Source organism: Mustela nigripes, chromosome 15, assembly GCF_022355385.1.
Source record: "Mustela nigripes isolate SB6536 chromosome 15, MUSNIG.SB6536, whole genome shotgun sequence".
In the NCBI taxonomy this organism is placed as follows: domain Eukaryota; kingdom Metazoa; phylum Chordata; class Mammalia; order Carnivora; family Mustelidae; genus Mustela; species Mustela nigripes.
This window is the reverse complement of record NC_081571.1, coordinates 50965304-50991110: the sequence shown is the minus strand read 5'-3', so window position 1 is coordinate 50991110 and position 25807 is coordinate 50965304. Positions and strand designations below refer to the sequence as shown.

The following is a 25807-nucleotide window of genomic DNA, read 5'->3' as shown; positions in this document are numbered from 1 at the left end:
CCGGTGTGATTGGCCCTATTCATAGTTTTTAAATGGTAAGTTTAAATGTTATCACGATCCTGGAAAAAAAATCCTCCAAGTGGGAAGGAGTCTCTGGCAGCAGGTGTTCAGTGCTTTGGGGTCTCGAGCAGTCCAGCCAGGTGAGGAGAAAATCCCATTTGGGAGCATAATACGATGTAAGATCACAAGCACAAATTGGTGGAAAGGTTCTCTTCTTAGACCAGGCCTTGCTTGGCACACGGGCTTTGCCTCACACCATTTCATCAAATACGCAACTTTCAAACCACCTCCCCATAAGGAGATTTCATTTTGCTGTTGAGAAATCCTTCCTCCTATCTAGCTAAATCGCCTGATCTGCATTGTAGCAATCCCATTTCTTCACATCTTCAGCAACATCTAACATTCTATATTAACATGTGTTTTCGTCCAACAACAAAATTAAAATGGAACAACTTAAAAAAAAAAAGTATTTTCTTCTCTCCATAATGCAGTCCTATACTGGGATGGGAATCATTTAGTTGGTCTCAAATGAAAATGAAACATTTTAGGACTCAAACATTAAGTGGTGGATTCCCGTGGGGATACGTCTTAAATGTAAAGACTGGAGAGGACAGACTTCTGAGCTCCCAGCAAAATTGTGATGAGCAGGTTAGCCGGTACATCTCAGTCAAGGCCTTACCTTCTGTTGTGTGCTTTATAGCAAAAAGAGGACATTTTAAAGATTTAGATCTTGCTCTTCAATAAGGTAACTATTTTGACCGATGTGCACATTAATCAAAACACTAATAATTATAGCTTTTTACTGCTTGGCCTAGAAGAATTTTTCTACTGTAATTAGATTTGAAGGGGAACTAGAGCAGACCGTCAGTAAAATGCTGTCACAAATTCCCTCCAAAACTGATTGCCTGTAATTAAGGTGCATTTACAGATCTGATATTCCTTAAAAGAAGCATTAACATTACAAAGACCAATTATTCATGGTCAAACAAAGGAGATTCAGATTCTCTGATCAAAGCAGTAATCTCTTTTACAATTGTTATTTTTGAAGTATCTTCAAACAGAACAAACACACATCGACTGTGTAAACAGGGATAGCTGTGGGCTAATCTGCTGTTTCCAGGATCCCATGGTTTTCCCACAAGGCTCAAATTTGGTTGGTATATACCCCACTTTCCATGCTGAGGAACAGTAACTTTTTACGAGGGAAAATTCCAAATATCATTTTGAGGACTGAAACCGTCATAGCATCAAGGTCATCGGACATTGTTAATGTCACCTTGTTCATTTTTCAAAGTTGCTTGCTTGGAGCACGTCAACAAGCTCGTTAAATGATCAAAGGCAGAGAAACAAAGACACTCATGGAGTGCAAGAGAACTGACTTCAGTGTGAGAAATCTGAATTTGTGTTTGGCCCCTTCTCTTGCTGTATGGCACTGGAGCCAATTCTCTTAACCACTCCAGACCTTTCTCTGTAAACGAAAAAGAAGGATCCCAGCACAAGTCTAACCTTGTTGGTTGTGAAGGCCAAATGGTCCCTCAGGCAGGAGGAAGCTTTCGGTAAACCTTAAAGCACTTCCAAAGACAAGCATGTTACTTGAAATAAGAATATATGTTTTGGGGCAGCTGGGTGGCTCAGTTGGTTAAGCAACTGCCTTCACAGCTCAGGTTATGATTCTGGAGTCCCAGGGCTCCCTGCTCAGCAGGGAATCTGCTTCTTCCTCTGACCTTCCCCCCTCTCATGCTCTTTCTCATTCTCTCTCAAATAAATAAATCTTATATATATATATGTTTTGAAATCTCGTTGTATTTTTGGATAAACATCCTTGGAGTCCCAAAGAGTAAAAATTTTAAAAAGACAAAAACAAAAAAAACCCTAACACTTACGACACTTTAAGCCAAATGTGTTTCATGAAGCTCTAGCTCTGTGGTTCAAGAGAGAGGGAGTTCTTTTCTAAAGCGTTCCTTAGAACCCTTGGGATCTCGGACAGAACCTCAGTAGTACGAGACACAAGACGTCTGTCAAACATTTGACAGAACTGCTTTCTCCTCGGGCTGTTGGAGGGACGAGTGCTCCTTTGAAAACACTTTGGGAATTATTGCCTTCTGGTGTGCTGCTGATTTAGTTGGGTGGGGAGTGCTTAGATGCTCAAGCAAATCTACTTTTCAGTCTCAGCAGAGTGTCCTAAAATAAATCACAGCAGAAGGAGTTTGCAACAATCTGCCACTTTGAGACCGTAGAGTTAGCAGTTCCCCCATTTATAACCTGAGCGACTTTAGGTAGGTTTGGAAAGCTCTCCATGTCTTACTAGTTTCATCTGTAAGATAGAGGTAATATTTACTGCATTAAGTTGTGGCCCAAATCAAATAAATCCCTTTAAGAAATGATAAATGGTAGGTTCAGTGTTCTCATTCTTTTCTTCAGAAATGTCTAGGTTAAAAGAGTGACCTTCTCTAGGTCACATAGCAACTCAGTGACATTGTTAGAAAGGGACCAGAAGTTTAGATACTACTGCGTTTGGATTCACCTCTGTTGAAATTCTAGAATCATTTATTAAAGAGGCGACTTGTAAGAAGAAAAGGAATGGTCACTAGGGACCAATATTATTTCAATATAAACAAGCTGGACTCAAGTAAGAGGAGCATTTTTTCTTTGGCGGTGGTGTTATCAGATTCATAGCCAGGGGGGAATGCCAGAGGCAGGAGAAAAATATATCTTTAGTTGTTCTTGTGGATAAGATGGTTATATGTAAAGCAGCCCAGAGTTCAGCAAGATTTATTTATAGGTATTTGAAAAAACTGTACCCAGAGAGTGACTTATTTCAACCTGGAAGGAAATGTTAGCATTTATCACAGGGTTCTCTCTTGGAACATTTTAATCAATGACTTGGAGGAAGACAGGGGAGTCATAACAAGATCTCAGTTGGGAGCAAAAGCTTATACATTGGACGGCAAAATCAGGAATCATGAAAGTTCCAATAGGCTAGAATGATGAGTAGAAATTTAAAATTACACTTAACACAGAAAGAAAGACTTTTGGACAATGTTTATTCTTCCAATCCATGAGCATGGAATGCTTTTCCATCTTTTTGTGTCTTCTTCGATTTCTTTCATGAGCGTTCTGTAGTTCCTCCGAGTACAGATCCTTTACCTCTTTGGCCAGGTTTATTCCCAGGTATCTTAGGGTTCTTGGTGCTATAGTAAATGGAATCGATTCTCTAATTTCCCTTTCTATATTTTCATTGTTAGTGTATAAAAAAGCAACAGATTTATGTACATTGATTTTTGTGTTCTGTCACATTACTGAATTGCTGTATGAGTTCTAGGTTGGGGGTGGAGTCTTTTGGGTTTTCCATATAAAGACTTCTCTTAGGTTCTGAAAATTCAATTTGGGAATGCATCCCAGCTCTCTCACTTATATAAGTCCTGTGAATCTGTTTCCCCATCTCTAAAATGTAGATAATAACTACCTCATGAGTTGGGAGAGTTACATAATAAAAAGGGCCCACTTAAGGAGTCTTCCAGTACAGATCCTGACACATACAGGTCAGGTTGACAAGTACTAGCCCTCGTAGGTGCATCAATCATGACTAGTACTACTAGTAATCGTCAAAAAGGTTATGCAGGAAGAGGTTTAGGGGTTTTAACTGACTACAGGTTCAAGAGTAGTGTATATATGTTTTGATGAGGATGACAATTATTTAGGTGAGTTCTAAGTAGTTCTAGAACCCCATATTTAGAGACCCAAGGGCAAATGAGAATGCCTCTGTGTAAACGGGGCTGGGTGATAAAGAGTTGAGAAATCAAATCACATGAAGAGCAAATGACTTTGCGACACGCCTTGGGTAAATTCCTTAAAAACGACAACAAAAACAAAGACTTTATCAAAGTATGATTGGTGTACAAAACGTTGTATATACTTTATACATACAACTTGATGAGTTTGGAGGGTAAATTCCTCTTAAATATATTTATAGTTCCTTTAATCCTCTCTATAACTCATTAGGTACATATAATTGTCCCAGTTTTTACTTTATATTTTAAATTATCCCAGTTTAAAGATGAGGAACTAAGGCTTAGGGAAGTTAAGTGATCACACATCTAGGAAGAATTGGTGCTGGAATATGAACACAGAAAATCAAAGTCGTATTTAGTTGAAGGAGAGTCTACAAAATAACTGGCATGTACTCTTCAAAAGAAAACATCAATGTCATAAAAGACAAAGAATGATTGAGGAACTATTCCGGATTAAAGGAGATTTGAGAGATAGGACAAGTGAATGCAATGAATAATTGGAGATTTTCTTAGCATAAAGGCCATGATTGGAACAATTGCTGAGGTCTGCATAAGGTCTTTAGATTAGATAATTGCATTGTATCAATGTTAATTTCCTGATTTTGATCATTGTCCTGTGCTTCTGTGAAAGAATGTTCTTGGTCTTCAGAGATGTTCACTGAGACATTTGGCAGAGAAAAGAAATCATATCTTCAAAGTATTTTCAAAGGGTCAAAACACCAACACCCCCAAAGATGTAGGGGGAGGATGAAACAAATGTGATGAAATATTAATATTTGGAGAATCTGGGTAAGGGGTAAATGAGAATTATTTGCAATATTCTTACAACTTCTCTGTAAATCAAAAACGTTTCAAAGAATTAAAAAATAGGGCGATGAAAACAATAATAGATTTAGGAGGAAATATTCCATAGATAGTTGGTAAAGTGGGACTGAAAGTAGAAGACTCCAAATATTTACACAGGCTGCAGAGATAATATGAAAGTCCTATGTGATGACAGTTGATTCACTTCTTTCACCCATTTTCTCAGAAAAATACTTTTTATCATTTAGAATGTTGAAAAAATATATAGTTGTACTATTAGATTTTACCAACACCTTTTTTCCCCAAAGTGGTGAGGACTTTTCTAACAAACTTATTATTTTAAAGATTTTATTTAGTTACTTTTTATTTCATTTTACTATTATTATTATTTTTTTTTTAAATTTTATTTATTTATTTGTCAGAGAGAGTGAGCACAGGCAGACAGAGTGGCAGGCAGAGGCAGAGGGAGAAGCAGGCTCCCTGGGGAGCAAGGAGCCCGATGTGGGACTCGATCCCAGGACGCTGGGATCATGACCTGAGCCGAAGGCAGCTCTTAACCAATTGAGCCACCCAGGCATCCCTCATTTTATTATTTTTTTTAAAAAAGGTTTTATGTATCTATTTGAGAGAGAGTACAAGTATAGGGAGGGGTAGAGGGAGAGCGAGAAGCAGACTCCCTATTTAGCAGGGAGCCTGATATAGGGCTCAATTACAGGATCCTGGGATTATGACCTAAGTCAAAGGCAGATGCTTAAGTGACTGAACCACTATTTTAGGTTCCCCTATTTCATTATTTTTTTAAAAGTAGGCTCCTTGCCCAGTGTGGGGCTCAAACTCTCTATCCTGAGATCATGAGTTGCATGCTCTACTGATTGAGTCAGCCAGGTCCTCTTGATCAAATAAAGTGAGTCTTCACTGACTTGGGGAAAACAAGTTCTGTATGTTTGAGCAGAGACCAGAAAGGTATTTCAGGAGGAGAAAGGGTAAAAAAGGGCATTTTACACTATATTATGATATGATTATACAGATCTTAAAAAATAAAAAAAATCTGGGGTGCCTGGCTGGCTCAGGTGGTAGAGGATGTGACTTGATCTCAGGGTGGTGAGTTCAAGCCCCATTTTGGGCCGAGAGCTTCCTTAAAATAAATAGAATACACACATAAATGTTTAATGTTGTGGAAATGTGAGAGGCTCAATGAATAGCTTCTTGTCTGAACAAATAGGTTAGGAAAACAAAAACAAAAGTGGTGGGTAGAGATTTAAAATATGTTTCTGAAGGAATGTCCAATGGAAAAAAGACAGTCTCTTCAACAAATGGTGTTGGGAAAATTGGACAGCCACATGCAGAAGAATGAAACTGGACTATTTCCTTACACCACACACAAAAATAGACTCAAAACGGCTGAAAAACCTAAATGCGAGACAGGAATCCAACAAAATCCTTGAGGAGAACATAGGCAGCAACCTCCTTGTCCTCAGCGGCAGCATCTTCTTCCTAGAAATATCGCCAAAGGCAAGGGAAGCAGGGGCAAAAAATGAACTACTGGGACTTCATTAAGATCAAAGCTTTTGCACAGCAAAGAAACAGTCCATAAAACCAAAAGACAATTGACAGAATGGGAGAAGATATTTGCAAATGACATATCAGATAAAGAGCTAGTATCCAAAATCTATAAAGAACTTATCAAACTCGACACCCAAAGAACAAATAATCCAATCAAGAAATGGGCAGAACACATGAACGGACGTTTCTGCAAAGACGACGTCCAAATGACCAACTGACACATGAAAAAGTGCTCCTCATCACTCAGCATCAGGGAAATACAAATCAAAACCACAGTGAGATACCACCTCACACCAGTCAGAATGGCTAAAATTAACAAGTCAGGAAATGACAGATGCTGGTGAGGATGCAGAGAAAGGGGAACCCTCCTACACTTTTGGTGGGAATGCAAGCTGGTGCAGCCACTCTGGAAAACAGTATGGAGGTTCCCCAAAAAGTTGAAAATAGAGCTACCCTATGACCCAGCAATCGCACTACTAGGTATCTACCCCAAAGATACAAATGTAGTGATCCGAAGGGCCACCTGCACAACAATGTTTATAGCAGGAATGTCTACAATAGCCAAACTATGGAAAGAACCTAGGTGTCCATCAACAGATGAATGGATAAAGAAGAGGTAGTATACACACACACACACACACACACACACACACACACACACACACACCAGAAATATTATACAGCCATCAAAAAGATGAAATCTGGCCATTTGCAAGAACATGGCTGGAACTAGATGGTGTTATTATGCTAAGCGAAATAAGTCAATCAGAGAAAGACAATTATTATATGATCTCCCTGATATGGGGAATTTGAGAAACAAGACAGAGGATCATAGGGGAAGGGAGGGAAAAATGAAACAAGATGAAACCAGAGAGGGAGACAAACCATAAAAGACTCAATCTCAGGAAACAAACTGAGGGTTGCTGGAGGGGAAGGGGGCGTGAGAGATAAGGTGCCTGGGTGATAGACACGGGGGAGGGTATGTGCTATGTTGAGTGCTGTGAATTGTGTAAGTCTGATGAGTCACAGACCTGTACCCCTGAAACAAATAATACGTTATATATTAATCTAGAAAATAATTTTTAAAAAACCTTAAAAAATGAAATATCATCTTTCTTATTAATAAATAATATATTGGAAGAAGTAGTTTAATGTGAAGGTCAAGTGGGCCTTCAGCCCTTACCTCTCTTTTAACTCTGTGTCTGACTTACCTGCTCTGCCACAAGGTGATGCCTGTGACTTAGAAGAGGTACAGGAAACCGTTCCAACAATAGAATAGGTTGGTGCTTTTGTTAAAAAAAAAAAAAGAAAAGAAAAGAAAAGAAAAAAGAAATGGAAAGGAGGAGGAAAGTGATACAAAGCACACTCCCTTAAATAAAACATACCAGTCAGGAGGTGGAAAGAGGCAGGAATATTTGGGGAAATTCCTCCTTGTGAAAGATGTGGAGAGGAGGTGGCAGGAAGGCGAGGGAAGATCCATTTATTTCTTTGTGATACTTTTTTTCCTCAAAAAAGAATGGAGAAAAACAAAACAAAACACAAGGCTCTTGAGTGAACATTGAAGCATGACTATCCCAGGGGCCAGAGGGTTTAGACAGGAAGTAGTAAGAGATAAAAGCTTAGAAATTCAATCATAGGAAGTGTAGTAAACACTTTTTGGGAGGGAGAGTCTTAATTTGGTGATTTAGGCAGAAAACAGATGGCAAGGGATAAATGAGAGGGAAGGAGGTTCTCCTTTTGGTTTTTCCCTTCTTTTGTCCTATCCGCACATGTGGGTATTTGTCAGTATTTTGCCTCTGGAGCTCTGCATTTTGCACTCTGCACTCTTCTTGGACCCTCATGTGTCCACCCACGGACCTCAATATAAAGGAAAGAGTACAGGTATAATGGTGTTAGCTTGGAAGGGAGAAACACCTCTTCTTTTGAGATCAGGGCAAAAAGAAGATGTAAAGATAAAGAGATGAACAATGACCTGTGTTTCTGGGTAACACGGAAGAAAGGGTATCTAATGAGTTAATAAATGTTTTACTGCCACAGGTGTTTTCCCCAAAATTCCTATGTTGAAACCTAATTCCCAATACATTGGTTTTTAGAGGTGGGACTTTGGGGAGGTGACTAGGTCATGAGGGTCAAGCTCTCATGAATATGTTTAAGCCCAAGAGAGCTCCCTAACCCCTTTTGCAGGCAAAGACACAGCAACAACACACAGGTACCCAGGAACCAGGAAATGGGACTCCGCCAGACATTGAATTTGCTGGTGCCTTGATCTTGGACTTCCTAGCCATCAGAATGGAGAAATAAATTTCTGGTATTTATAAGCCACTGTGTATGGTATTTTGTTATAGCAGCCCAAATGGACTAAGGCATTTTTCCAAACAAAATGCAATATGAATAAAAAAAAAAAATCAAGAAGCAAATGTCATGTACCTTCTCTCCCTCCTTTCTTCCTAACATCCAACAAAATCTTGGGGGGCAATTTTTCTGTGCCCGGCACTGTGCTAGGTGCTGGGTATACAGACTGTCTGTTTTAGTGGTATGTATATTCTATTTAGGAGGGACAGGCTATGAACAAATAAAAAATAATTAAGAATTTCAGATATTGCTCTAAATAAAATAAAGCAGAGATGGAATCTAGAATGGCCAATGTGTATGTGATGAGGAAGGGACTGAACCCAAAGCTTCAAAATACAAATTTAAGAAATTATAAGTCTATATACTGTGTAAGCTTAAAAAAAAAACAAAAACCCCTTGTATTTAAAAATTAAATTCAAGAGTATTTACAAGATCAAAGATCATATCAACATCTGTGTAGTTGTGCTGAAGTCACTAACTCCTGATTTTATAAAACCAAAACAAATCAGTATATATTTTTTTAATTTTTATTTTTTAATTGAAGAGTTTCATTTATTTGAGAGAGACAGAGAGAGCAAGCACGAGAGGGGGAAGGTCAGAGGGAGAAGCAGACTCCCCGCTGAGCAGGGAGCAAGATGTGGGACTCCATTCTGGGACCCCAGGATCATGACCTGACCTGAAGGCAGTCGCTTAACCAACTGAGCCACCCAGGCGCCCTCAGTTTAAAAAAAAACAACAAAAAAAAACCCACTCAGTTCTGGGGTGCCTGGGTCACTCAGTCATTAGGCGTCTGCCTTTGGTTCACGTCATGATCCCAGGGTCCTGGCATCGAGCCCCACATCCGGCTCCCTGAAACTAGGGAAGCCAGCTTCTCCCTCTCCCATTCCCCCTGCTTGTGTTCCTTCTTGTGCTGTGTCTCTCTCTCTCTCAAATAAATAAATAATATCTTTTAAAAAACAAAAAACCAAGAAACAAAAACCACTCAATTTTGCATGAATATTTCCTAGAACGATTACATGCTAAATTTTATTTCACCTTTATTGAAACAACAGGTATCCAATGAGCCTGCGACTTAGGATCCCACATGGAGATGTGGGGTTTTGGGCCGTATAATTTATTTTGATCAATGTATACATCTTAATCAAACTGATAGAAACCAGACTGTTAATTCTACAATTAATTAAAATACATACATATTTGGGGCATCTGGCTGGCTTAGTCAGCACAGCATGTGACTCTTGATCTTGGGGTTATGAGTTCAAGCCCCGCATTGGGAAGAGAGATTATTTAGAAATAAAGTCTTAAAAAAAAAGAAAAAAAGAAAGAAATACTTATTTGTGGGCATTCAGTACCACATGAGTAAAGACATAGCTGTTTTCCCTGCTTGTCCTCAGACTCATTGATAAAAAACATTCTCTGTTGAGTATTTCTGTGTACGGAAGGGGCTGATAAAAGCTCTGAAGGTACCGGCCATAAGCTTGCCACTGTAAAGATTTTTACTCTCCTCAAGTTCGCTGTAATGGACATAGTGTCTTATTCTTTAGTCACGAAAGGTCATAGCTTTGTTCTAGCTCCAGGTGAAGGCCTTGTGGGGGGAAAGTGCTTTTTAAAATGTATAAAACACTAAAAGGAAGAAAATAAAGTGGAGGTACCATTTCACAGAGCAGACAGTATGTTCCTGGAACTGTACTAGTAACCAGTAATAATAATGATCCAATCACGCCAGTAATAGTAAATCAAGATGATCATAGCAGAAATAAACGGAAGGAACTGGAAGCAAAAGAAGCAGAATATTTACAACTCAGTGCAGTATTGCAGATAAGTGAGGAGAGTAATGAGAGAGAAGTCATCAGTAGTATAGAATGTGTGAACACATTTTAGAGCACAATTTTTAATGTCAGTGACATTTCTGCTGTATAATATGAACAGTTTGCTAACAAAAGCACTCACAGTGTTTAAGGAATTACCAATGCTATGAACTTTGAAGGTTTAGGGGATAGGTATTTAATTTTAGATTCTCAGTAGCTGTTTTAATTGTTCTATGGTTATTAAACAGGATAGAGCATGATTATAGAAAATATATATTCAATAAACTAAAGGAAACAATAAAGAGAGCTTTTTAAAGAAAAAGAATGGCAAAAAAAACCCCCAAACCCAAAAACACTCCCAAAAAACAAAAGGCAAGATGAAGGAGAGGGGGAGGAAGGGAAGGAGGAGGAGGAGAAAACTTAAGTACGTGGCCATGGAGAATTTCACAGTACTTTCCTGAAAATGATGTCAGTAGGACTATATACCAGTAGAAATAAATCCCATTACTTGAAGACAAAGTTTATATGATGATTAAAATGATCTCTATTTCCATTGTATTTATTTTTTTAATTTTTAAAAGATTTTTTAGTTTATTATTTATTTATTTGAGAGAGAGAGAGAAAGAGAGTGAGTACAAAGGCAGAGGGGCAGAGGGAGAAGCAGGAGCCTGATGTGGGGGTCCATCCCAGGACCCTGAGATCATGACCTGAGCTGAAGGCAGATGTTTAAATGACTGAACCACCCAGGCGCCCCTGTTTTGATTATTTGAAGGATAAATTATAATTAATTTTTTTCTTTGCTCTTAATCCATTTATCCACATGAGAGGGCATTTTAGAAAATTAAAAACAATATCAATACTTTTATTCTTTTTCTGTGCTTGAAACTGTTATTTGTTTTTATGAAGCTGTCTGCAATAAGGAACACAACTGCTAAATGGTATGGAATTGGATGATTTAAAATGTTCGGAGCTTAAAACTTTTTTCCCCCAGTAAGTGATACATAAGCATTTCCATTATTATAAGATAAGAAACATTTTATATTGTATCTGGGTTAAGAGGACAGTCATTTTTATTTCATTCCACCTCATTCCATTAAGGACAATATGTGAGATTCTAAACTGCTTAATACAGTTTGGAGCCTGTTTCATTAGTCACAGAAACGTATTAGGTAGTGTTAGGTATGTGAATTGGAAAGTGCTTAACTATCAAATAAGAAAAACAAAGAGTAAAGTGCCAAAGACAAAATAATATATCCATATTTGTTTAAAATAAATTTATGAAGATTTTTCTAAACGACAGATATTCTGAAGCATGACATACTTCTAGTACAAGAGAACTGGCTAATTTAGGAATACTTTTAAGATCTATAGAGGGGGTAATAAAATATATTTTTTTACCCATCTATTTAGAAGCCTTTATCTTAATAATGTTATGTCAACACAGCAATCTTTTTAATTTAAATGTATTTTTATTTATTATTGAACTATAATTGACAATGTTATATTAGGTTCAGGTGTACAACACAGTGATTTGACATTTCTATACCTTACTCAATGTTCACCATCAGTCACCATACAATGTTATTACAATATTAGTGACTAGATTTCTTTTGCTGTACTTTTCATCTTCATGACTTATTTATTTCATAACCAGAAGTTTGTACCCCTTCACCTATTTTGCCCATCCCTCAACATACTTTCTCTCTGGCAACTACCGGTCTGTTTTCTGTATTTAAAAGTCTGTTTTTCGGGGTGCCTGAGTGGCTCAGTGGGTTAAGCCACTGCCTTCGGCTCAGGTCATGATCTCAGGGTCCTGAGATCGAGTCCCACATCGGGCTCTCTGCTCAGCAGGGAGCCTGCTTCCCTCTCTCTCTCTTTCTCTGGCTGCCTCTCTGTCTACTTGTGATTTCTCTCTGTCAAATTAATAAATAAAATCTTTAAAAAAAAAATAAAAGTCTGTTTTTCGTTTGTTCATTTGTCTTGTTTTTTATATTTCACATATAAGAGACATCATATGGTATTGGTCTTTCTCTGTCTGACTTATTTCACTTACCATAATACCCTACAGGTCCATCCATGTTGCTGGAAATAACAAGTTTCATTCCTTTTTATGGCTGAGTAATATTCCCTTATATATGCATATACCACATCTTTACCCATTCATCTATCAATGGACATTTGGTTTGCTTCCGTATCTTGGTTACTGTAAATAATTCTGCAATAACCATAAGGGTGCTTTTATCTTTTTGAATCAGAATATTTTTGTTTTTTGGGGGGGATAAAAACCCCATAGTAGAGTTACTAATTAAATGCTATATCTGTTTTTAATTAATTAATTAATTCTTTGGTATTCCTATTTTTAACTTTTTGAGGAGCCTCTGTACTGTTTTCCACAGTGGTTGCACCAATTTATATTCCCACCAAAGTTCCCTCTTCTACACAACCTCGTCAACACTTGTTATTTCTTGCTTTTTTGATGATAGCCGTTCTGACAGGTGTGAGGTGATATCTCATTATGGTTTTGATCTGTGTTTTCCTGATGATTAATGATATTGAGCATCTTTTCACGTGTTTGTTAGCCATCTTATGTCTTTTTTTGAAAAATGTGTATTCAGGTCCTCTGCTTTATTTGTTTTTTGTATGTGTTTTGAGTTGTCAAAGTTTTTATTTTTTTAAATTTAAAAAAATTTTTTTAGGTGGGCTCTATATCCAGCTGGAGCCCAACTCGGAGCTTGAACTCATGACCCTCAGATCAAGACCTGAACTGAGGGCCACCTGGGTGGCTCAGTGGGTTGAGGCCTCTGCCTTCGGCTCAGGGGCTCAGGTCATGATCCCGGGGTCCTGGGATCAAGCCCCTAGTCAGGCTCTCTGCTCAGCAGGGAGCCTGCTTCCTCTTCTCTCTGCCTGCCTCTCTGCCTACTTGTGATCTCTGCCTGTCAAATAAATAAATAAAATCTTAAAAAAAAAAAAAGACCTGAACTGAGATCAAGAGTTGGACACTTAACTGACTGAGTCAATGAGGCAACCCGAGTTATGTAAGTTCTTTATACAAAAACTGGATATTAACCCCTTACACGATAGTCTTTTTTTTTTTTCAATTTTAAAATTAAAAAAAATTTTTTTAAATACTATTTATTTGAGAGAGAGAGAGAGAGAGAACACAAGCAGGGGAAGGGGAAGAGAAAGAGGGAAAGGCAGACTCCTCCAGAGCAGGAACCCTGATTTGGGGCTTGATCCCAGGACTCTGGGGTCATGACCTGAGCCAAAGCACATATTTAACTGATTGAGCCACCCAGGTTCACCCATGGTGGTCTTTCAAGTTAAGATAATTCTCAGGGGGTAAAGAGGTGGTTCAGATGGTTAAGCAACCAACTTTTCATGTCAGCTCAGGTCTTGATCTCTGAGTTCAAGTCCCAAATTGGGCTTCAAGTAGGGCAAGGAACTTACTTAAAAAAAAAATTTTTTTTTTTTTTTTGATAATTCTGGGAACTTGCCTATGGTTCACTGTAGTTTTTTAGTCCCAAACTGCAATTTATCTACTATTCCAGAATAAACTCATTTTGCTGGAGGGGAAAAAAAAAGGAAGAAAGAAAAGAAAATTTTGAACTTCTGATCTGTGAAGGCAAAAGTGAAATACCTTTGGCAACTATTGCAAAAAAACTTAAATTGATCAACATAGTCAATAATTTAAAAACTTACCAATGATGTATGACTTTATCATTAAATCTGTCATGATTGCATTAAATAAAAAATAATTCTCTAACTCATAAGAAATAAATATTTAACATGGATTTAGTAAAAAATAAGGCTTATCTATCTGGTCATTTAAAATTTAAAATTTAAAAATTTTGAATTAAATTTATTGAAACATGGCACCATGCTCTTAGCTTATAACTCATTGCATTTTGTTGGTTTGAAAGTTCATGACTTACAAATACCTTATATAAACTATAGATTACATTCTTTAATACTTTTTAAAGATTTTATTTATTATTTGTCAGGGAGAGAGAGCACAGCACGGGGAATGGCAGGCAGAAGGAAGCAGGGTCCCCACTGAGCAGGGACCCTGATGTGGGACTGGATCTCAGGGCCTAAGCTGAAGGCAGACACTTACCTGACTGAGCCAGCCAGGTGTCCCTGGATTAAATTTTAAATAAAAAATTGCAGTGTAAAAAAACCAAAAGATTCTTGTTTTGTGGAGAGTGGTTTGTAGAGAGGCATGAGTAAATATATGGAGATCAGTTAGAAGACTATTGACCTAATTTAGGTAAGAGGTCATGAAGGCTTGAACTAAGGTGGTGACAGAAATTCACATACAGGAAATTAAATACAAAGTGTAAAATAAAAGAAGCTGAAATCTTCAGAAAATCTTAAGTTAAAACGTGTATATATCAAAACTCATGATTTTCCCCCCTCCTTTTAAGAATACTTCACAGCTCTGTCAATCAAAATAGCCTACCAATAAGAAAGGCCTAGAAACATCAGACATTTCCAATTCCCAGAATGTTCTACATTTTGGATTTAGTCAATTCCTTCTTCATAGTGTTATTCAGTTTGACCTATTTCTTATTTTGTCTGTAGACTAATGTTTGATCTGAAGACTTGATTTGATTCAAACAACATTATCTTTCCCCCAAGGATACTACATAGGTGGTGCTTTCTACTTCACATGACAACACATTAAGAGGCACATAATTTCTGCTCACCCCACTTTTAGTGATGCTAAGGTTGATTAGAAAATTTAGGGGGTACCTGGCTGGCTCAGTTGGTAGACAATGCGACTCTTGATCTCAGGGTTGTGAGTTCCAGCCCCACAATGGGTATGGTGCCTACTTAAAAAAAAAGAAAGAGGGGCACCTGGGTGGCTCATTGGGTTAAGCCTCTGCCTTCCGCTCAGGTCATGATCTCAGGGTCTTGGGATTGAGCCCCGCATTGGGCTCTCTGCTCGGCGGGGAGTCTGCTTCCCCCCTCTCTCTGCCTGCCTCTCTACCTCTCTTTCTGTCAAATAAATAAATAAAATCTTGGAAGAAAGAAAGAAAGAAGGAAGGAAGGAAGGAAGGAAGGAAGGAAGGAAAGAAAGAAAGAAAGAAAGAAAGAAAGAAAGAAAGAAAGAAAGAAAGAATGAATTTAGGTGGTTATGGCCTGATACAAAATTCTCTATTATCCTTATATCTTGTTGCTTTAGGATTCACTGGTGATTGATGCCCGAATCATTTATTTCATCAGGGGTTACTAAGTGATGATTTCCCAATTGTTTTTCTTTCTTCTTTCTAAAATTAAAAAAGAACATTTTATTTATGTTTTTTTTTTTTTTTTTCAGAGAGAGACCTCTAAACATGGGAGCTCACACGTCAGGAGGGAGGGGGTAGAGGGCAAGAAGACGGAGAATTCCAAGCAGGCTCCATGCTTAGCTCAGTGCAGAGCTGGTGTGGCTTGATCCCATGATGAGATCATGACCTCAGCCAAAACCAGAAACCAAGAGTTAGATGCTTAACCAGCTGAGCCACCCAGGCGCCCTCTTTGTTCTTTTTAGACATCTTTATTAAGGTACAATTGACATATAATAAACTGCATATTTAAAAAATGTACAGTTTGATAAGCATTAACACATGTAAAGACCTATGAAACCATTATCACAGTCAGTGATCATATCTGTCTCTTCCTTTGCACCTGCCACTGTCCTTTTGTATATTTGGAAATTTTCATAATCAAAAATTTTTTAAAGGAGAAATATTTATGAGGCACATCAATAAGGTTTGGTGATGGACTGCTTGAGAGTTAATAAGAGAAGGGTCTAGTATGATTCCTGGGTTTATGATGGGAGTTCCTGAGTTAGGTGCTGGTACCATTTATTGAAACTGAGAGAGTGACGAAGAAACTTGAGTTCAGTCTCGTACATGTCAGGTTTGAGGTTACAATGGAACAACCAAGTAGAGATGTCAAGTAAGCAGATATTTAATTAAAAGGAACAGTTTGGCTTTAAGAGGTAAAAATTTGGGAATACTGGCATATAGTAACTAAAGCCAGGGAGTAGAAATTATCAAGACATTAAGTTCAGAATAGGAAAAAGGTTTAAGGGGAAAAAGAAACTCGGAAAAATTCTCATGTGTTATGATCAGCTAGAAGAGGAGGAAGGAGGAAAATGATGACTCTACAGTAAAGCAGAAGCCAAGGAGGAATAAGGAGAGAATCTTCCATCTGCGTTGATCCCAGGGTCACAGTCTGTAGTTTTACATTTTGCTCAAAATACATGATTTATACACCAGTAAGTGGGGGCGTACTCTTCAAAGATGTCACCTCCAATACACTAAAAAATTAAGTTTCCGAGTCTGGAGAACTGAGGCCTAGACTAAGGACTCTTGTAAATCAACCAAAGAAAACAGTATCTAGGGAGGAGTCTTGCTAGCTAAGCAGTTGGCTTTGTCCGGTGACCTCCAAGCCTCAGGAAATCTTTCTTTGAAACATTTATAGTACTTATTACTTTCTAAAATAAGTAAGATTAAACTATATTCCCCCCTTGTTTTTCTTTTGCATATTCTTAGCCTCTCAAGATTTTAGAGTAAAAGGGCATGTGGCACATTAACAGCTTCAACTTTTAAGTGCGGGAATCTTTTTTTTTTTTTTAATTTATTTATTTTCAGCATAACAGTATTCATTGTTTTTGCACCACACCCAGTGCTCCATGCAATCCGTGCCCTCTCTAATATCCACCACCTGGTACCCCCAACCTCCCACCCCCCACTGCTTCAAACCCCTCATATTGTTTTACAGAGTCCATATTCTCTCATGGTTCACCTCCCTTTCCAATTTCCCCCAACTCCCTTCTCCTCTCTAACTCCCCTTGTCCTCCATGCTATTTGTTATGCTCCACAAATAAGTGAAACCATATGATAATTGACTCTCTCTGCTTGACTTATTTCATTCAGCATAATCTCTTCCAGTCCTGTCCATGTTGCTACAAAAGTCGGGTATTCATCCTTTCTGATGCAGGCATAATGCTCCAGTGTATACAGGATCTATAAAGAACTCCTCAAACTCAACACACACAAAACAGACGATCATATCAAAAAATGGGCAGAAGATATGAACAGACACTTCTCCAGTGAAGACATACAAATGGCTATCAGACACATGAAAAAATATTCATCATCACTAGCCATCAGGGAGATTCAAATTAAAACCACACTGAGATACCACCTTACACCAGTTAGAATGGCCAAAATTAGTAAGTGTGGGAATCTTGCTTTAAACTTTCTGATGGGTGATTATCCAACCATAGCTGGTGCAAGATAGCGAACTGGACTCTGGGTCACTGTGATAGTTCTTTTTAGAAATTCATATATCAAGGTTGATAAGAATACAATGTGTCCTCTGGTGTTTGAGACATCATAGAGTTCCTTTTTCAAAGGCCTTTGAGAAAAAGATGAGGACAAACAATTCCAAGTTTAAATGCCTTACACATTCTAGGTTTTCCATGCTTGTTGAATAAATGCTTGGATTAATTAACACATAGAGCATTTAGCTGGTTCTGAAAAGTTGACTATATACTATTAACTTAGTAAGAACTGTTAGAAGAACAGGAATTCTTTCGTGTTAGAATCCTTTATCACTGCAACATTATCTTTAGGAATAAATCTTAGGTCCATGAATTTTAGTTGTATGAAAATCCAGCTATGCTAAGTCCTATATATGTATTAAAAAATATATGTGTGTGTGTGTGTGTGTGTGTATTCCCCCCGCCCACAAAGAAAGCTGATAAATCAAGATTCCCTTCCTCCCTTTCCATCTCACTGGGGTGGGGACAGAAGCAGTAGAGAATACTGGAAAGAGCATAGCCATTAGAATTAGTCTTGGTTCAGATCCACTTCCACTATTTATTATGTGTCTGATCTTGGGCCATTAAGTTACTCTGAGTCTCAGTTTCTTCATTTTAGAAATGAAGATAATGCTTACTTGGCAAAGTTACTGTGAAGATTAAGTAAATGAAGGAGTAGAAAGCATGTAACGCAGCAACTGGCTGATAGAATGAGCTTGATAATGGTGGCTATTACTCTTACATTTGGACAACATTTCATAAAACATTTAGCAAGAAAAAAAAAGAATTTTATGCTAATTTTGTTTTTATTTATTTTTTAATAAGAAAATGCCAAAGCCAGGAAAGGAAATGATAAAGTTAGGAAGCAAGGAGATTCACAGCTAAGACCTGGAAGCAACCCAGATGTCCTAAAGGGATGAATGGATAAGCAAAATGTAGGATATACGTACAATGGAATATTATTCAGCCTTAAATAAGAGGGAAATTTTGACATATGCTACAACATGGATGAACCTTGCGGACATTACGCTAAGTATAGTAAGCCCGTCACCAAAAGACAAATACTGTATGATTCCACTTTTATGAAATCTAAAGTAGTCAAATTCATAGAAATATAAGTTTTTCCAGGAAAAAAAGGAAAAGTGAAGCTGTTTAATGAGTGTAGTTTCAGATTTGAAAGATGAAAAAGTATAGAGATTTGCTGCACAACTATGTGAACATACTCAATACTACTGAACCGCACATTTTAAACTGGGTAAGATAGTCAATTTTATGTTCTGTGTTTTTTACTGTAACAAAAAAAAAAAAGTGAAAAAGTAAAGATCTGGAAATCTGGAGAAAAGGCAAAGGTTGTAGTAACATTAAGAAATGAGCTATTAGGGGCTGCCTGGGTGGCTCAGTGGGTTAAGCCTCTGCCTTTGGCTCAGGTCATGATCTCAGGGTCCTGGGATCGAGTCCCGCATTGGGCTCTCTGCTGGGCAGGGAGCCTGCTTCCTCCTCCCTCTCTCTCTCTCTCTCTCTCTTTTCCTGCCTCTCTGCCTACTTGTGATCTCTCTCTGTCAAATAAATAAAATCTTAAAAAAAAAAAAGAAATGAGCTATTAAAAAAAATCTCTAATTTTTAAGACAATAAAATAAAACTTTAAATCACTGCATCACAACTATGCCCAAATTCATCCAATAGACATTTGCTGCTTAAATTCAAGGCACCGTGCTAGATACTATGGGCCAAAAAAAGCACAAGAAACGATTCTTGCCTTCAAGGAAATGGACAAGTATAAAATAATTATTATAAAATATGGTAAACAGAATTAAAGAGAGATAAAATACAGAGAACTTAATACAGATTATTATGGTAGAACAGACAAGATTTTCTGGAAGGAGTGGCATCTGAATTAGAGATCCACAAAGGCCTTCCAAGAAACTTTCATATCACAATCTATCAGAAGATTAAGGGACAGGTGAAACAGTCAACGAAGATTAAGAGGTACAAATTTACAGTTATAAAATAACTCCTGGGGATATAATGCACAACTAGGAAATACAGTCAATAATGCTGTATTAACTTTACATGGTGACAGAGGGTAACTAGACCCTATTGTGGTGGTCATTTCATAATGTTTTATAAAAAGATCAACTGACTATGTTGTACATCTGAAACTAATACATTATGATAAGTCAAATATAATTCAATAAAAAAACCCAATCTAACTTTGAGATTTATTAATAGATATTACGGTAAAAAACGATAGTAGATTTTTTTTTTTAAGTAATTACATCTAGAAATGACACGAAGGAAAGAGGGAAGAAAATTAAGGATTCAGAGGGGGAGAAGACTTTCTTCATCACTGTAGTTTTTATTTGTTAAACGAGCTCCTAATTTTCTTACTTCTGCGCCCTTGTCCACACCATTACTTTAACCTGGATAATCAATCCATATTTCTTTATATTAAAATACCATATAATAATGAACTGACTAAAGTAAATCATAAAATGCTTTTAGATTAATAGAGTTGAAAATAAAATAAGACATTTTCTTCTATCATTTTAGAAGGAAACAATTTATGTTCACAAGTTAATTTAGTTTTAATGAATTATACATAAGCTTTCTGGATTTTATTTTATTTTTATTTTTATTTTTTTTAAAGATTTTTTTTATTTATTTGACAGAGAGAGAGATCACAAGTAGGCAGAGAGGCAGGCAGAGAGAGAGAGGGAAGCAGGCTCCCCGCTGAGCAGAGAGCCCGATGCGGGGCTCGATCCCAGGACCCTGAGATCATGACCTGAGCCGAAGGCAGCGGCTTAATCCACTGAGCCACCCAGGCACCCCAGCTTTCTGGATTTTAAATGCACGCCTAAGAAAGGTCATATTCACAAACCTTTGTTGAAGAAAGTCTTATGTTAGAAGATGTTTAGCTAAATGAATAGAGGAGGGGGAATGGATTAGGGTCTTCAGGCCAATGATAGATTTACAAGTATATATTACTATCAAAGGCTTTTTCTCTTCTCTCACTCAACTAATGGTTCTGTACTATTGTGATTTTCAAAGAACACACTGAACAGATGGTATTCTTATTTCATATCCACAAGGATAATCACTGATATCACTGGTTCTTCATTAGGAGGCAGGGGGTGATTTTGCTACCCCAGGGGACAGGATACATTTCTGGTTATCACAACTAGGGTGGGGGGTGCTACTGTCATCTAGTGGTAGAGGCCAGAGATGCTGGTAAACAACCCACAATGCCAAGGGCTGCCCCCCAACTCCCACCTCAAGCAAAGAAGTACCCAGCCACTATGTTCAATAGTGGTTGAGAAAACCTGATATATAAAAATACATTTCATTTCTTTTTGTATTTCCTTTCTTCCCCTCTTCTGGTCTTCTGAGAAATGGAACATATTTTGAGAAAAAGAGAAAAATGCTAATCTCTTTAACTTCACTCACTAGAAATTTGGTCCCTCCTGCATCTGAATCAGCACTGTTTTGCTCAATGTAACGATAGACTTTCCACCAAATCTTTACTTGACCAATGGAATAACAGATTTTCTACTAGATTTTACCAATTAATGATCATCTGAAATAGAAGGAGAAACAGAGCCCAAAGAAATAATCAGCAATTCATATCCACCTATGTATATGATATCTGACTACTATTACTGGGCATCTGCAGTAACTTTAGTAGATTTCACAAATGATTCTAGGTTTTAAAAAATGTACAGTGTCTTGGTATTTCTGTTATGACATTTAAATGTAGTATTTATATAGTTAGAAAATATACTCACCAATATGACAATATTTAGCCAAATATTTATAAGTCTTGTACTTTAAAAATGCATTGAGAATTATGAAAACCCTAAAATTTAAATCAGAAGAGTATATATTTATTTTGTAACAAAACAGATAAAACCAAATACAAAGTGTACTATTATTGTTTGCTCTTCATACATTTTGATTATCCTGCTAAAATCTGTTAATTTAACATTCAGTTAAAATAAACTTTAGTCATTTAAAAAAACACCAAGTACATGATTATGACAAACTTTTTGTTCATCAGAGAAAGAACTTCAGGAGAAATAACGATTGAGCAAATCCATCCAAAACACTAGGTCTTCATCTTTTCTTTCTTAGACCACTCTGGTGCTTCTTTTTTGGTCTGTTAAAAAAAACAAAACACAACACAAAAATTAAGTAAAATGCTTATAAGGAAAATAAGAGAGGCAGTTCAGAGTACTAAGTATTGGGGCTTTGTATGAAAATTACAGTAAATAACTGCTTTTCTTAATTCAGAAAGACACTTATGGCAAAGATTCTGTCTTTTGTTAGAAATAATCTCCCACCTGGTATGTCTGCAGAAAAAATATACATCTTTGTTTTCTGGCTCAAAGCCTGTATTTAACATATTGCATACAGGTAAGCATTTTTGAACTGACTTTATTTTCAAAGAGACTTATAAAAAAAATTGAGGACTTGGATCTTTTTGTCTTATCAGTCTATATACGGATATTTATTCACGCAATGGATATTTACTGAAGAATTAGTAGATCCAAATCACTGGACTTTGAGCTTCTGAATTGCTAAGGATTTGCTGGAGTCCTTCTTGGCTTTACTGCTCAGTCATTTCAATCTAAAAAGAGCCTTGCTATACAGAGTAGTAACAAAAAAGCAGGGGAGGTGGACGGAAGAAAGCACTCAGAACTCCTTACGTAAGGCACTGATTCAGATCAAAACGTCCTATTTCATACAATATGTTACAATAAATTAAATAAGCAGTTTACTTCTTTTCCACTTAGATCTGGTTTAAACTATGAAGGACCATATTCCTAAATATATATACATACGAGTAGGCATATAGGTAAGTATGATATTTAAAGATAAAAAGTAATTTGATCTTTTTTATTTATTTTTATTTTTATTTTTAAGATTTTATTTATTTATTTGACAGAGAGAGATCACAAGTAGGCAGAGAGGCAGGCAGAGAGAGAGAGGAGGAAGCAGGCTCCCTGCTGAGCAGAGAGCCCGATGCGGGACTCGATCCCAGGACCCTGAGATCATGACTTGAGCCGAAGGCAGTGGCTTAACCCACTGAGCCACCCAGGTGCCCCTAATTTGATCTTTTTTAATATATTGTTTTATAGTAAATAGTTGATGTATAAACTGTTGGAAGTGACAGCAATGATCAGCTCCTCTTGACCTTATTCATGCTGTGGCCAGCTTCATCACCACTGACCAAGCTGATAGCCTCTCCTTCACTCCCGTCTTTCACTACGGCTCTAACTTGAGCTACAGATACTTTCACAGGATGCTCTCCATGGGTGACTGAAATTCAGTATGTCGAATGAACTCTCCCAATCCTCCATAGTCTCTGTCTGGGTGAATAGCATCATACTTTATTCAGTCATCTAAATCAGAAATATCTGATTCTTCTCCATCCTAGATTTCTTCTTTTTACTTACTACACTCATTCTAAGTAGTCTGAAACTTAGCTTTTATTGAAATCTCTTTGTAACTCATTCTGTTCCTATCTTGACCCCACTGGGCCTTCATCTTTTCTGGCTTGATTCCTGTTAAGACCTTCCTAATTCTGATCGGGCTCTCTCTTCAATTAATCATCCACAATTCTTTCAAGCTTGTCTTTCTAATATGTAAATCTGCATTAAAACACCTCAGTATTTTCTTCTTAAAAAAGAAAGTTCAAAGTCCTTTGTATTAAAGGTCAAAGAGAAGCCTTGGCTGGCTCAGTTAGTAGAGCATGCAACGCTTGATCTCAGGGTTGTGAGTTCAAGCCCCATACTGGGCATGGAGCCTACTTAGGGGGGAAAAAAAGATGGGGCACGTGGGTGGCTCAGTTGGTTAAGCATCTTGCCTTCAGCTCAGGTAATAATCCCAAGGTCCTGGGATCGAGTGCTACATCAGGCTCCCTACTCAGTGCAGAGTCTGCTTCTCCCTCTACCTTCACCCCGTGTTTGTGATATGCACACGTGCCTATGGGTGCACACACTCTTTCTCCCTCTCTAATGGATGAACAAATATTAAAAAAAAAAAAAAAGTGGCAGAGGCTAACTAAATCTAAAAGAAACCAAAGTACAGATCAGAATGTTAATTTGTAATAGGACATATAGTTGTCATTTGTCCAGGAATGCCTACTAGTTTTACCAGCACACTTTCTTTTCTTTTTCTTTTTTTAAATAGTCACAGACCATAAGAAGTCACAGTAAAACTGAAAAATTGCATGGTTCTCATATAAACAGATGGAGAGGTTTTGGGTGACCGGAAAAGGTGAGCCAGCTAAAGTCTAAGGTTCACACAATCAGTCTCAGAAGCACATATATGCCAGTGTTTTTGAAACTGTAGGTCTCGTCAATTAAATTGCAATAAAAATGAAAGAACAAAGAAACTGTAGGTCCCCACCCATGGGTGAGAAAATCAATTTAATGGATAAAGACCAGAATTGGGAGAAAAAAAATCAAAACATCAGAAAAAACATCAGAGTACCTGCCCTAGGACTGGGGTAAATTCTGTTTTGAGAAAGTGTGTGATCGTCATGAGGTCACAGTGTGAACTGGTTTTTTAACTGTGGCTCCTGGACCAAAAAATCTGAAAGCAGCTTCTACAGACCAATTTACAGATCTTCAAGCTTAAAGCTAAGCGTAGAGAATCTGTACATCTTGTGTTTTCTCAATCGACTGATAACAAAAAAATATTCCTTCTCTGTGTACATGGGGAAGAAGAGAAATAAAACTTCCGATATTAAAAAGGAATTTTATGACCCAAACAAAACAGGACAAGAATTTCAGTGGCCGACAGTTCTTCCTGACTCCTTTTATCTGTGTTTGGTTCACTGCAGACCTCCCCCCCCCCCCCTCCTCACAAACACAGTCTCTATCAGATGTGTTAATGAAGCGGATTTGCCCCAATCAATTGTGCCTCTTTCCAGGGATTAGCTGCTTTTCCACTGTATAAATTGACTTTTGAGATATTTGATCTCTTACAGGTTCTATTATATGAAACCCTTTTTATATGTATATATGGCATGTAGCTTTAATTCTTATGTGCTGGTTTAGGTTAACTGTATTTGTGATTTTATAAAGAAACAGTACAAAGTAGAGAAAAACTGGATTATCAGTTGTGTTAACAAACCCTCAAGTAAACTGTATTCCAGATTTAGGGAAGCGCCCTGAGGGCTGTGTTAGAAACCAATGACAGGATTAACTGGAAACTGACCAGGACTAATCTACCAGGTTACAATGTGATTCTGGAGATAAAGAACTGATAAGATAGGTACCTTTGTGTCCTGGAGAAGCAGTCAACTCAAACATTAATATATTACTTGGGGATTCTAACACATTGAGAAAGTATGTTGAAAGGAGAAAGAATGATGATAATACATATATCATAAACCTGGTGGATTAGTCCTGGAATCTAGAAAAAGAGCTAGAAATTAACAATCTATTTGTGTTCAACCACCAGAAAAGAGCCGCTTTTCTAAAGAAAAGAAAGACACTGTCTAGTAGATATAATAACTTTGTTTTCCAAAAAAGATGGAAGCTGGGAATCACAGAAATAAGTATTTAAAGAGTCTTCTCAGGCAGAGCCCTACCTAAGTGAGTCTAAAACAGCTAACCTGGCTCTCCTACCAATTTAAATGAGAGACTGTCCCAAATCATTCCACCTTCACTGCCCTCCCTCCATGCTTACAAAGAAAGGAATGAAGTCTTGATATAAACAATATATATTAGACATCCTATTACTGAATAATGGAAAGAAGCACAAATTAGAAAATAATCTGTGAGTACTGTTCTCTTTCTGCCTTTGGAATTTCTCACTTTCTAAGCCTCATTGTCACCTTTAAAATCTTCTTCAAGGCCTGAGCCTCAAATACTCCAGGAGCCCATCAACATCACAGTATCTATTCTTTCTTTAAATTTCTACGGCACTTAGCATTTTCTTTATTTTTAAAGTAGTCCAACCCATTTCATCTATATCAAAATGATCAAATATTCTATCATGTTTAGCAAGAGTGCCTGCATGTAGTCAAGACAAATTTGTTGAACCAAATTGTACTTATTTGAACATTTTTTGTCTTCCAGATTACCACATGTAGCGTTCTAAATCACTTCTACACAGAGTCATGTCATCATAAAGTCATTTATGTAAAAATTACATAAATGTAATAC

At 37.4% G+C, this 25807-nt stretch overlaps 1 protein-coding gene across 1 annotated transcript in view; it reads right to left on the bottom strand.

Moving 5' to 3' along the window:
• Positions 1 to 21492: 21492 nt before the first annotated feature.
• The window catches only part of PIBF1 (progesterone immunomodulatory binding factor 1), a 196853-nt gene continuing 192538 nt past the window's right edge, over positions 21493 to 25807 (bottom strand). Inside the window, exon 18 of the mRNA XM_059377554.1 lies at positions 21493 to 21786. Within this exon, the coding sequence (XP_059233537.1) occupies positions 21736 to 21786 (51 nt within the window). The 3' untranslated portion in view covers positions 21493 to 21735. The remainder of the gene's footprint in view (positions 21787 to 25807) is intronic.